The sequence below is a fragment of the Anabrus simplex genome, chromosome 1, assembly GCF_040414725.1.
Source record: "Anabrus simplex isolate iqAnaSimp1 chromosome 1, ASM4041472v1, whole genome shotgun sequence".
Taxonomy (NCBI): Eukaryota; Metazoa; Arthropoda; class Insecta; order Orthoptera; family Tettigoniidae; genus Anabrus; species Anabrus simplex.
The window spans coordinates 1,225,098,063-1,225,111,280 of NC_090265.1; the positions used below are offsets into that span (position 1 = coordinate 1,225,098,063).

Consider the following 13,218-nt stretch of genomic DNA (forward strand, 5'->3'; position numbering starts at 1 on the left):
GCGCCGCTGTGCGGCGCACGTAGCGAACGATAAATGGGACACGGCGTTGGCGAATGGCCCACTTCGTACCGTGATTTCTCAGCCGACAGTCATTGTAGAACGTGTTGTCGTGTGCCACAGGACACGTGTATAGCTAAGAATGCCAGGCCGCCGTCAACGGAGGCATTTCCAGCAGACAGACGACTTTACGAGGGGTATGGTGATCGAGCTGAGAAGGGCAGGTTGGTCGCTTCGTCAAATCGCAGCCAATACCCATAGGGATGTGTCCACGGTGCAGCGCCTGTGGCGACGATGGTTGGCGCAGGGACATGTGGCACGTGCGAGGGGTCCAGGCGCAGCCCGAGTGACGTCAGCACGGGAGGATCGGCGCATCCGCCGCCAAGCGGTGGCAGCCCCGCACGCCACGTCAACCGCCATTCTTCAGCATGTGCAAGACACCCTGGCTGTTCCAATATCGACCAGAACAATTTCCCGTCGATTGGTTGAAGGAGGCCTGCACTCCCGGCGTCCGCTCAGAAGACTACCATTGACTCCACAGCATAGACGTGCACGCCTGGCATGGTGCCGGGCTAGAGCGACTTGGATGAGGGAATGGCGGAACGTCGTGTTCTCCGATGAGTCACGCTTCTGTTCTGTCAGTGATAGTCACCGCAGACGAGTGTGGCGTCGGCGTGGAGAAAGGTCAAATCCGGCAGTAACTGTGGAGCGCGCTACCGCTAGACAACGCGGCATCATGGTTTGGGGCGCTATTGCGTATGATTCCACGTCACCTCTAGTGCGTATTCAAGGCACGTTAAATGCCCATCGCTACGTGCAGCATGTGCTGCGGCCGGTGGCACTCCCGTACCTTCAGGGGCTGCCCAATGCTCTGTTTCAGCAGGATAATGCCCGCCCACACACTGCTCGCATCTCCCAACAGGCTCTACGAGGTGTACAGATGCTTCCGTGGCCAGCGTACTCTCCGGATCTCTCACCAATCGAACACGTGTGGGATCTCATTGGACGCCGTTTGCAAACTCTGCCCCAGCCTCGTACGGACGACCAACTGTGGCAAATGGTTGACAGAGAATGGAGAACCATCCCTCAGGACACCATCCGCACTCTTATTGACTCTGTACCTCGACGTGTTTCTGCGTGCATCGCCGCTCGCGGTGGTCTTACATCCTACTGAGTCGATGCCGTGCGCATTGTGTAACCTGCATATCGGTTTGAAATAAACATCAATTATTCGTCCGTGCCGTCTCTGTTTTTTCCCCAACTTTCATCCCTTTCGAACCACTCCTTCTTGGTGTTGCATTTGCTCTGTCAGTCAGTGTATATTAGAAACACGAATTGGGCTAAAATATCTCCATAATGACACTATTTCAACACGAATGTTATCCATGCCTAAGTCTATCTGTATAACCTTGCTAGCGATCACTTAGATTTACAAGACATAGTGTACGATATATCACTTTCAGGATCATTTACGATACAATTCACAACACTCTTATCCATCGTAAGGCAATGATTGACAAGTAGAACGGTTGCCTTCAAGTTGTATAATTTGGCATGTCACAAATTGACATAAAGAAAAAACATACTACTCTACTTTAAAAAAAGCGGCTACATAGCGGGATAATAAGACATTGACTTTGAGTACTCATCCTTCGTTGGCTTCGTGAAGAAGACACCTCTCATCCTCTAGTATTTGTTTCAACCATTGGTGTCCATCCCGGTTCTCGTCAGGTCTGTCGAGATCCTATTGTAATTTAACTGGACATGTTGGGATTCATATACATCTCATAATCGTATCCAATGGTCTCTGGCTTCATGTTACCTGAAACTTATAATTATTTGTTAGAGTAGGGTTGCATGCATTAATATTATTTAAAATATTCGTATACAACACTTGCCTCAATATTCTGAGAAAACAAAATACGTATTTTGTTGTACAACGGTTATTATTATTATTATTATTATTACAATCTGTCAGTATTGTATTGTGATCTAGCTTTTCGTCTGATCTCTTTCGCTTCGTGTGCAACAGCTCTAATCCTCTCTGAATTTTTAACAGAACTGTAGTCTACTCTTATTTGAAAAACAAGATCTAATAAGGTTTGCTTTTAAAAGATTTCTCCATATTTCCTAGCTTCCATATGTTTTTGACAATCAAAACACCTGACTTCTTAATACTCTTGTATGATCATTTACGTCGGCAAAGCAGGGTATGGCCCTCATATACAGATTGAACTTTGCCCAATTAATTCAACTCATTCCATGGCCTCCGATACATTTCTATCATTAATATTCTCGCCATTTATTTACATTTAACAAACTTTACTTGAGGAAACTGCAATATTTACTTAATTCTGTATTATGTGCCACGATCTTATTATTATCCACCATAATTTAACGTGATACCACAGGGGTCATAGCTTATCATTCTTGCCGATACCTTCAATCCGTTGCCTGTTGTTCATATAGTTGAGCGAGTTATTTGGGTTTCTGACACACCTGGACGTGTAGTACTCGGACATACGATTTCATTGATGTTGATTTCACCATAAACTTCCAATGTCTTCACCAACTCCAATCTTACATTCATTGGAAGGTTATAATACATTATGAAGAGCGAGAATGCCTTGACAATAGTCACACAATATTGCACCTTAGAGAACAGAACCTTACCGGCCATAGTTCTAAGCTAAAATATTTCACATAAGAGGTTTCGTCCCGGCAGCGACGTTCTTCACTTTTGAGGGTCACAGGCTTACGTTTTTTTCTGAGTTGCTTCACATTTTCTTTTGCTATATGGATCGCTTAAGGGATGGTATGATAGTAAATCACAAAAAAGCACCTTTGCCTGAACTACTGGTAGAATTACGAAGGAAATGCTTACAAACTTTTTTCTAGGATACATATAATTTTAAGTACACTTGCTGACTCCATTATTTAATAGGACTAACAGTTTAGGCACGGTATTCACTCTTACGGCTCCAAGTGTAAATTTTCCTAAAATTCGCTCCACATTTTATTTTCCTGCAGGACCCCCCTTAAGATACACTGTATTAGCATCCTATATGTTAACCAAATATTTCAGTTGTAAGCTTGTCAAATTTGAGCATGGTTCGTCAAGAAACCAAGAGACCAAATATAAAGCATGCGCCAAAGCACAGGAAGCCATTTTCTCGGAAACTATTAGAGATACGAAGAAAATTCATATTAACTTTGTTTACGGCAAATCGAATTCCAAGTACACTTGTGCGCTCCATTGTTCAATAGGACTAACTGTTTAGGCAGAGTATTAGATTTTAAGGGTCCCAGGCCTCTTTTATAAAACACTTGAGCTGACGTTGTCATGTTTACAGCCGATCATTTCTTTCATCCGATTCCTTCAGCGGGGGAGTATGGTGCCAATATCTCGAAAAAGGTTAATTTACGGGCCTTAAAACGTAGCCCTCACAGCGACCTACAAAGTTTTGTTCTTCACGGCTTTATCTCATTCTAAGTTCGATATTTCGCCTGTATTATCCTATGCTAAATGTGTTAAAGGTCTCAAATCACGGTTCTCGTTGGAATCCTTCGATATTCCGAGATGATACATAGCCTATGTTACCAGAAATGACGATGTATTTCAAATGGTGAAAGAAATTTCAAAATCTGTCCAGTAGTTTCTGAAATTACACGTCACATAAACTCAAACTCACAGTCTTTCTATATTTATTAAAATACTTTCCAGTATTTACCCTGTTAAGAGTATCCCAAGAAAAGAGCTTCAAGGGCAAATGATACATGACATTCCAGGGTGCACAAACTCCCTGGTTTAAATCTTCAGAAGGAAAATAAAAAGGATAACTTGGTTTGTAGGTCGTAAAATATGTATAAAATAATATAGGGCTACCAGCCTTTATAAACATTTCCCGCAATATTGCTATTACGAAATATACCAATCCTCTTCTCTCGATGAAGAATTTAATATAAAATCTCATTCATGTTTAATCAACCCTGATATTTTTGTTATAGTGAAAAGAAATAATGCAATCTTACCAGTACTGAAAGGTAACTGTTGTCGTGAAGAACGGGCATACATTGCCAATTGATTTCTTCATTAGTAATATTCAAAAGGCACTAGAAATACAAAAACATCAATTAGCAACCTGTAGGGAAATAAAAATTAAAAGAAAAGATGTTTCTAAATTGAATGGCGTGTGCAACTTAATGCCTGGGATACTGAAAGCAAGACATTTTTAATGGTAAAGGTTCCTATTGAATTTAAGAAAGTTTTATTATAACTCATACTTTCAGCCAGAACTTCATGTTTCTTGAAAATTCATATACAGCATTCAATTATGTTTCAAGATTAAATTTCACAAATTTATATTTAAGAGTTTTGTTTCATACATCAAATTAGTTCAGAGTAGTGATACTTAAGCTTGAATCCGATGGTTCCTTTTACATGGTTGGGGTTTTGTCATCAATACACGAACTTTGCCCATTGCTGGTTGCAGAGTATTTTCATGTAATAAACCACAAGAAATAGCATGTTTAGTATATGAATAATTAAATAATTCTAAAGTACGAAATATATTATATTACTGTAGTTATTGTAGTGTTTGCACTGGTAAATGAATTACGGATTAACTCGGGTTCTGACAATTTGGGAGGTATATCGTGAAAAAATATATTTGAGGAGTGCGCTAAATCATTTAATTGAAAGTTACATACAGGTGGTGCAAATCATGAGAGTCTTCGGGATTAGAACTGATGAACTCGTGGACTGGAGGATTAAAGCTCCCAGGGGATCTATACTCATTTTGAAACATAACGTATACTCATCGAAATAACATCAGCTGGCCTCAAGTCCGAATCATAATACATTATATTTTAAGTTTTGTTGGAATTATTTCTCAAGTTTTTCTTAAAACATTTTGGATGTTTTTGCATCTTTTAAATTCACTAATTGTTTTTTAAATTTTTTAACATTGTCGTTCTTATTTCACAATTGTTTTTATTTTCTTCGAGTTCTATACAAACTATTTCTTTTTTAATCAATATTGTGTATTCTTTGTTTTCGGACAGCCTGTAGGGAAGAAAGAATTTATAATAAACAACAACAACAATTAGAAAACAGCAAGAATTGAAGTAAAAAATAAAGGAATCATTTTCTTCTAGGTTTTTGTATGTCTATAGAAGGTGTGAATATATAGCTTTCCTTTTTTATTTCTCTTTTTAGGCTAGTGGTTTAACGTCACACTAACACATCGAAGGGTTTCGCTGACGGAAGGATGGGAAATGGCTAAAATTGGGAAAGAAGTGGCAGTGGCTTTAATTAAGGTACAACCCCAGCAGTTATATGTTGTGAAAATGGAAAGCAAGGAAAACCATCTTCAGGGCTACCGACTATGGGATTTGAACCTACCATCTACCGAATGCAAGATCACAGCTAATCACTTAATATACAGCAATCTGGATGATGTTCTTGTACCGTGTATATAATACCTTGCTTGCTGTTTACTTATATATAGCTTCCAAAATATTTTGAACGCTGTTGTGAGTTGAATTGTTGTTAGCTTTCTGTAAGGGACAGTTTAATCAATACATTGTATATTAAGTTTGTCGAATCCCCAAATCATAACAAGCCCAGGTGTTACTGAAGAGGTGTATTAGGGAAATGTGGAGTGCTCTCCTCACCAAACCAGAAGGTGCTATTACATATCAGTCTACCAATCGTACTGAAATATACACAGCATCTATCACAGGAACTCGGTCGCTTTCATGTTTTGAAAGTCAAAGATGACCGCTAACATCGCAGCCGTTCGAGCCGTGCCAGGCAGGTCCCAGGACAATAATTGTTGCCGGCATTGCCACAACGAGATAGAAACCCTATCACATGTCCTAGGATACTGTCCCTACGGTGAAACCCTCCGCCTTACTAGACACCATTTGATACGAATCACCATCGCTCAGTTAAGAGAAGCTGGTCACACAGTGCACGACGATGTCCTTGTGTCGTCGGAGAACGGGAGTACCCGTAGGATTGATATGAGAGCCTTCAAAAATAACACCAGTGGAAACATTATTGATCCTACGGTTAGATCTGAATCGCACGCTAACCACCCCAGCGAAGTACACAAGGAAAATAAGAGAATTCATGAGCCAACTGTGACCTTCTGGATATGGATTGGATAACATCGAGGTGATAGGCCTAATGATCGGTGCTAGAGGAACAGTATCCAAATAGTTTGAAGAAATTTTCTGAAGATTCAACCTACCAGTATCGTCGACGAAGAATGTGATTCTCAAAGCCTTGAATGGTTCGCTGTCAATAACGTGGCATCCTCTATACCTATACTATTATTAATGTAAGCCGTATATTTTGTCATTATGGGTAACTTTCTCATGAGGGAAGTGTTTATTCTCTAAATTAATGTATATATTGTATATCCCGGGCAATACTTTCCACATTATCTGATAAAAAGTACGAGGGCGCTGCAATAATGCTCATAAGAGGAGTGTCTGTTCAAAATATGTTTTTTCCACTTATTTATAGCGGTTGAAATACTATGGAATGCCACGAGAAATCCAGACCAGAAATGTGCCATTCCTTAAAAGTTGTACCATACCAGATCTTGGGTACACCGGGCGAGTTGGCCGTGTGGTTAGGGGCGCGCGGCTGTGAGCTTGCATCCGGGAGATATTGGTTCGAACCCCATTGTCGGCAGCCCTGAAGATCGTTTTCTGTGGTTTCCCATTTTCACACCAGGATAATGCTGGGGCTGTACCTTAATTAAGGCTACAGCCGCTTCCTTCCAACTCCCAGGCATTTCCTATCCCATCGTAGCCATAAGACATACATGAGTCGGTGCGACGTAAAGCCACTAGCAAAAAAAAAAAACAAATCTTGGGTCCGTTCCATGTGCCTTCTCCTGTGTTTCCTCTCAGCTTCCTAACGGTGTCTTAAGAACAGGCACTGCCCGTATTCCATCCGACAACAGTTTTACTGGTATATATTTCAAGGTGATGGTAGTGGTGGATGTAGTGAATTTTTGTTTTGTTTTACTATTTGTTGTACGTCGCATCGAGTCAGAAAAGTCTTTTTCTAAAATTTGCTATACGTCGCATCGACGCACATAGATATTATGGCATCGATGGGATAGAAAGGGCTAGGAGTGGGAAGGAACCTACCGTGGTCTTAATGAAGGTATATCGACGGCTTACTTCTAAAACCTCGTATCTCGCAATGCTCTTTCTACCCATTATATTCCTTAAGACTGCTCACGCCTCCCAGCCACATATTGATATGCAGCCTATCAGAACAAATTTCGTTCTGTTCATTTTCCTATGCTAATCTGTACAGGAAATTGAACCTTAAATGCATTATACTCTAGGAGTGCGTAAATACGTGATTCAAACAACATCCCTACTATACGATATGGTAAGGTCCATTTTCCTTTACACATCAGCATAGGAAATTGATCACAATGAAAATTATTCTGATGGACTGCATATCCATATGTGGCCGGGAGTCGTGGCCAGCCTTAAGGAAAATCATGCGTAGGAAGAACATCGGGACATACGAGGTTTTAGAAGTAAGTCTTCGATATCCCCAACGTTTGCCTGGTGTTAAAATGGGAAACCACGGAAAACTATCTTCAGTGCTACTGACAGTGGGGTAGAACCCACTATATCCCGAATGCAAGTTGACAGTCTTGTAAAAAAACACGTGGCCACTCGCTCGGTCAGGGAGGTCTTGTGGCGACAATGGGATAGGACAGGCCTAAGACTGGGAAGAAAGCGACCGTGGTCTTAATCAAGGTACAGCCCCAGAATTTGCCTGGTATGAAAATGGCAAACCATGCAGGAACATCTTCAGGGCTGCTGTCAGTGGGGTTCGATCCCACTATCTCCCGAATTTTTTGACTTTACGGAGTACCTCATTTTCTGCAGCGTGCCTTCATAGCGCTGTGCATTTACTGTGGCCCCATGCTCGAGCTTCTCCACGTTACAGTTTTGAGGGAATGGTTATCTAGCTGCACTTCATCTTAAAACAACACTCGGTCTGCACGGTTTGGGTCACGAAGCTGTGCGCCTGTATTCGTGAGTTGGTGGACTCGATCCCCACTGTCGGCAGCCCTGAAGATGGTTTTCCATTTTCACACCAGGCGTGACCTTTCCACACCTGACCTACATGATCGTGCGGGTTACTTTTAAAAAATCTGACTAAAATTATTGTGCGTGTCTCGCAGAATGTGTCTGTTACTGTGATTGGCTAGCATGTGTCAGGTCTAGAATGTGTCTGTACAACCAGTTTTGGTGAATAATTTTGAGGTACGAAATGCTCTATTATACTTTTACTGCTCCTGATCCTTACAGATGTACATGCCCTGGGAAGTCTTTTGTTTTTCACGCCCTTTATGCTCCTTTTGTTTCTTTTGCCGAACTGAATTGAATTTATTGATTGAAGTTTGCCACTGGGGCTGGTGAGACCGTATATGCAACGTCTCCATTGAATTAAATATCGTCGCTGGAACGGTAAAAGGTTGTATCCCACAATACTCTTCCTATCCATTATTCTCCTTAAGACTGGTCACGCCTCCCAGCCACATATGGATACGCAGTCCATCAGAACAATGTCCGTTGTGTTCGTTTTCCTATGTAGACGATTAAACGAAAATGAACCTTACATGCATTGTACACTAGGAGTGCGTAAATACGTAATGGAAACGTGCATTCCTACAATACGGTACTGTAAGGTTCATTTTCCTTTACACATGGGCATAGGAAAATGAACACAACATAATTTGTTCTGATGAACTGCATATTCGTACGTGGCTGGGAGGCGTGGCCAGTCTTAAGGAGAATAATTGATAGGAAGAGCTTTGTGGAATACAACCTTTTACCGTTCCAGCGACGATATATAATTATTGCAGAACAAACGAAAACTTAAGATAAAATCTTAAATACATACTAACTTAATACAGTGACACACTAAATTCAATTAGAATGGAAATCTGAATGCAAACTTAAATGAATAAAGGTACATAACTACATTCTTCTAAGGGTCATATATCTTCTCATTTTTCTCTGCTTAGTGTTAAGAGAGGATGGTTGCCCTGTCGTACTTCTTTTTAAAGCCATAATTTTACCACCGTATCCAATGAAAGGTACTCTAACTCAGGCAAACTTTATATCATGCGGGTCGAAAAAGATTAAGGGCTGAGAACAGGAGGTCAGAGAGTAAAATAGTTTAACACCGAAAGAATATTGCTGTAATTTTGTGAAATTAGCAACAAAGTTGCTAATAAAGGAAGAAAGACTTACAAATAGAGAATAAAGAGTTGGTGTTGACTAATGGTTATCCGTCTGGTGGGAACATCAGTCAGTTCGCATTGTAATCCATACAGCAGGAATATTCAGCCTGGGGAGGCCACAACCCGCTCTGCAGCATCTATAACACGGGACTGGTGCTCTGGCAAGTGGAATGGCTAGGAGTTCCGCCGGCAACTTGTTCGTACACGCCTTTAAGTAGCCATGCATTCCTTCCAGGCGTTCTAAATGGCGGTTCGAACGTACTTTCTTAATCACCAGATAATAATAGTCGCCAAGAGAGGAAAATGAAGAAAAGTACTATTTGTTATGTGACGAAACATGGAGAGTATACCGGGAGACGACTTACCTAGGGTCAAGCAACTGCGTAGTGATTCCAAATCAAAAACGGAAAAAAATGTCAAACAATTATAACATTATTGAACAAAGAGTGGATCGCATAGGGTAGGATAGCAACATTGTTCTGTGTATTAAAAATAAGTGGAAAGAGGGAGATAAGAGGGAATGAAGTAAGCACTAATTCAACTAATGAAGGGTAGGATATACTGTTTAACTTCTAGGACAAAGGAAAAGCAGAAAACAACAGTGAATATTTGGAGAATAGGTGTAAATATTTATTAAACTTAATTATAATGTTTAATGTAGTAATAGATATAGAAACTGTAATAAGGAAAATAAAGTGCTTGCATAAAAAGAACATTACCCGACTGGGAAATAAACCCGGGGCCTTCTGAAATTTCGGCTAACGAGCCGGAAAGTACAAAAAGAATATAAATAACAAGTAGAAAAAAATGTATTCCTATGAAAGTCATAATAATACTGTAATAATGGTATGTGGTTTCCGGAGAGGCCTTCTGCAGGTCCGTCGAGTTAAAGCCCCTGGGTGAGGATGGGGCCCTACGTGGGGTGAAATCTAATGCTGAAGATGGCATAGATACTCACTCTCCGAGTGAATGAAGGTTAAGATCCCCGGTCCGAACCCAGGACCCCTTGGACGATACACCAACATGTTAACAATTTAGCCATGACTGGACGCTATGTAGATAAAAGGAATTACACACGAGACCAGCTGTATTGTAATTCAAATCAAATAGGAGTACTGTTTCCATACCCTGAAGAAGAAATATGCATTCAGAGCTATCTGCACCACATCGTAGAGTCTAATAACACCATCCATCTTGAAAGCCGGCCGATTTTTCATCAGTCTTGGTCCTAGGACTGTTGTAATGTACACATAGGATACAATCAGGATAGCGCAGGGTAAAGGTGACCTCGCGTAGAACACATCCTGTGCTCGAGGATCTGCGGAAGAAATACAATATAAAAAAAGTCGTCAACGTAGGCTACACAAGAAGTACAATACAATATTAGTGTAGAAGTATGAAAACTGCAAATATTGTTCTCCTGAACTTACAGTAGTTGAGTTAAAATGGGGGTTTTGATTGACCTGTGCATTTATAATAGCTAGCTGTGCCCGCGGCTTCAACCGCTCTAAAGGTATCCTTGAAAGTAAATAACTCTTGCCTGCAGGTTTACACATTATGACTTATGCCTTTCAGCGTTCAGTTTGCAAGCCTTTGGGCTTTACCTAAGTGCCTCCATAATCACTCTGTTTTCAACTATATAACTCTTTGACCTCGTTTAGTTCCATATCTCTTATTATCAAATCATCAAAATCTGAGTCTAACGATCGTCGCCTTGGTCTCCTTCTACTTTTCCTGCCATCTATGACCGAGTTCATTATTCTCCTAGATAACTCATCCCTCCTCTATTTTTCATACATGATGCCACCACCGAGGAATCTTCTGGCCGGGTAATGTTCATTCATGCCGGTTTTGATGTACATCTCTTCATGTATACATACAACACAACAATATCAACCACCACAGAAACACGTAATAACTTAGATCCCTTCGCATAGTCCTGGTATCGGAGAGTGCTTCTGGCATTAATATTGGACTAAATCCACCAAGGATCCAGCTAGAATGTGGGGAACGCAGCATAGAAAGAATATGGTGGTATCGCCATAAATACTTTTCACTATTTAACCTATTATGTAGAGCAGACATTTCTGCGTGCATGACAAAGAGTTGTTACTAGTGATAGTCCTGGACCCTGCCAGATAGCGCAAGCCTGGAGGGGTGTTCACTTGTTCATCTTTTCTTCTTTTATAGCCTATTTCAATCCACTGCTGGATATAGGCCTCTTCCATATGCTTCCTTCGTCTTCGGTCTTGAGTCACTTGGAACCAGCGTGTTCCAGCCAACAGCTTTGTGTCATAGAGCCATCTCTTCTGGGGTCCCCCAGTGCCTCTCTTGTGTTCCCATGGTCTCCAGTGAACAATCCTAGAGGTCCACCTGTTATAGTCTTGTCGAGCTACGTGTCCTACCCATTGCCATTTTAGTCTTGTTACTCTCTCTAGGATGTCTGTTACATTGGTTCTTCTCCTGATGTCCTCTGAACGGATCTTATCCCTAAGGTTGATCCCTAGCATCTGTCGCTCCATGGCTAGTTGTGTTCGCTGAAGCTTGCGAGCACTTTTCTTCGTCAGAGTCATCGTTTCCAGACCGTAAGTTGTAACTGGCAGCACGCACGTATTATAAACCTTGGTCTTCAGGTTAACTGGAACATCCTTGTTGGTTAGGATGAATCTTAGTTTTCGGAATGCTATCCAACTCATACCTATTCTGCGAGGAATTTCTGCACGTTGGTTGTCTTTTCCAAGTTTTATTTTGGGTCCAAGATAGATGTCCTCATTGACAGCATCTATATATTGGTTTCCCATTTTAAGTGGTTGACTGAATGGGCTTAGTATTTTCGTTTTACTAATGTTCATTTCCAAGCCAATCTTAGCAGAGGCAGGTTTTAATTCTTAGATCATGCTTTCTAGTTCGTCTAGATTTTCACTTATGAGCACAATGGCATCAGCAAGCCGCAGGTGGTTCAAATATAACCCGTTGCCTACACGTTCCTAACTACGGTATTCCGCATAGCACATCCATTAAAAGGTCCCTCTTTATAACGCCATCGTTTGTTCATAGCATTTGTTGCACAGTAAATAGGGCACCCTTAAAACGAGGTCACTATTTTAAAACAGCAAGTTGAATGACTTAATCGTCTACGCAATGATATACTGTTCAGAGCTTTTCCGGAATAGTATTAGTCAATATTTCATTTTAAAATGTTAGTACTTTGCATTAGATCAATCCCGTAACGGGTGTCGCATACTCAAATACAAAATTCTTCTGGTTATGGTTTCCCCAACAACAATGAAAAAATGGTTTGCAACACATTGTTGACTAACAGAAAGGCACTATTCTTTATAAGAACACACTTCTCCCTTTTCTTTCACACACGAAACCGTTTGTTTATTCATTGTAGAAATTCATTGTAGAAACTTGTTCGTGCAGGACAGACGGACCGGACTGGAGTTTTAAACAAGTCAAGATGTGCTACTAACAATCTCTTTATCCTAACTAGATATCGGATTTTTATGGAAATGTTTGCCGATATGTAGACCTCCAAAGCTGACAAGAAAGTGCGTTTGAAGTTGAAATTGGAAGAATTATTAAGTTTGATAGTGCAGATATTTTGAGATCAGTGCGCCGGGCCGGGCTGAGTGGCTCAGACGGTTGAGGCACTGGCCTTCTGACGCCAACTTGGCAGGTGGTATTTGAAGGTGCTCAAATACATCGGGTCGATAGATTTACTGGCACGTAAAAACTCCTGCGGGACTAAATTCTGGCACCTCGGCGTATCCGAAAATCGTTAAAGTAGTTAGTGGGACGTAAAGTAAATAACATTTTATATATACACGCTGGGGCCATCAAGGACCACGTAAAGTCTTGTTGCATTTGACAATGAATTTGGCCTTCTTTAGAGCCCAAATTTCCCTCATTCTTTGTGAGT

The 13,218-nt window shown here is 41.0% G+C and overlaps 1 protein-coding gene across 3 annotated transcripts in view; it reads right to left on the reverse strand.

Annotated features, from left to right (window-relative positions):
* The window catches only part of LOC136858212 (very long chain fatty acid elongase AAEL008004), a 99,082-nt gene that overhangs the window by 38,130 nt on the left and 47,734 nt on the right, over positions 1 to 13,218 (reverse strand). For all 3 annotated transcript variants that reach the window (XM_067137594.2, XM_067137593.2, XM_067137595.2), the window contains exons 3-4: positions 10,421 to 10,611; positions 4,030 to 4,110 (exon numbers count right to left, since the gene is read on the reverse strand). In XM_067137594.2, the coding sequence (XP_066993695.2) occupies positions 4,030 to 4,110; positions 10,421 to 10,611 (272 nt within the window). The remainder of the gene's footprint in view (positions 1 to 4,029; positions 4,111 to 10,420; positions 10,612 to 13,218) is intronic.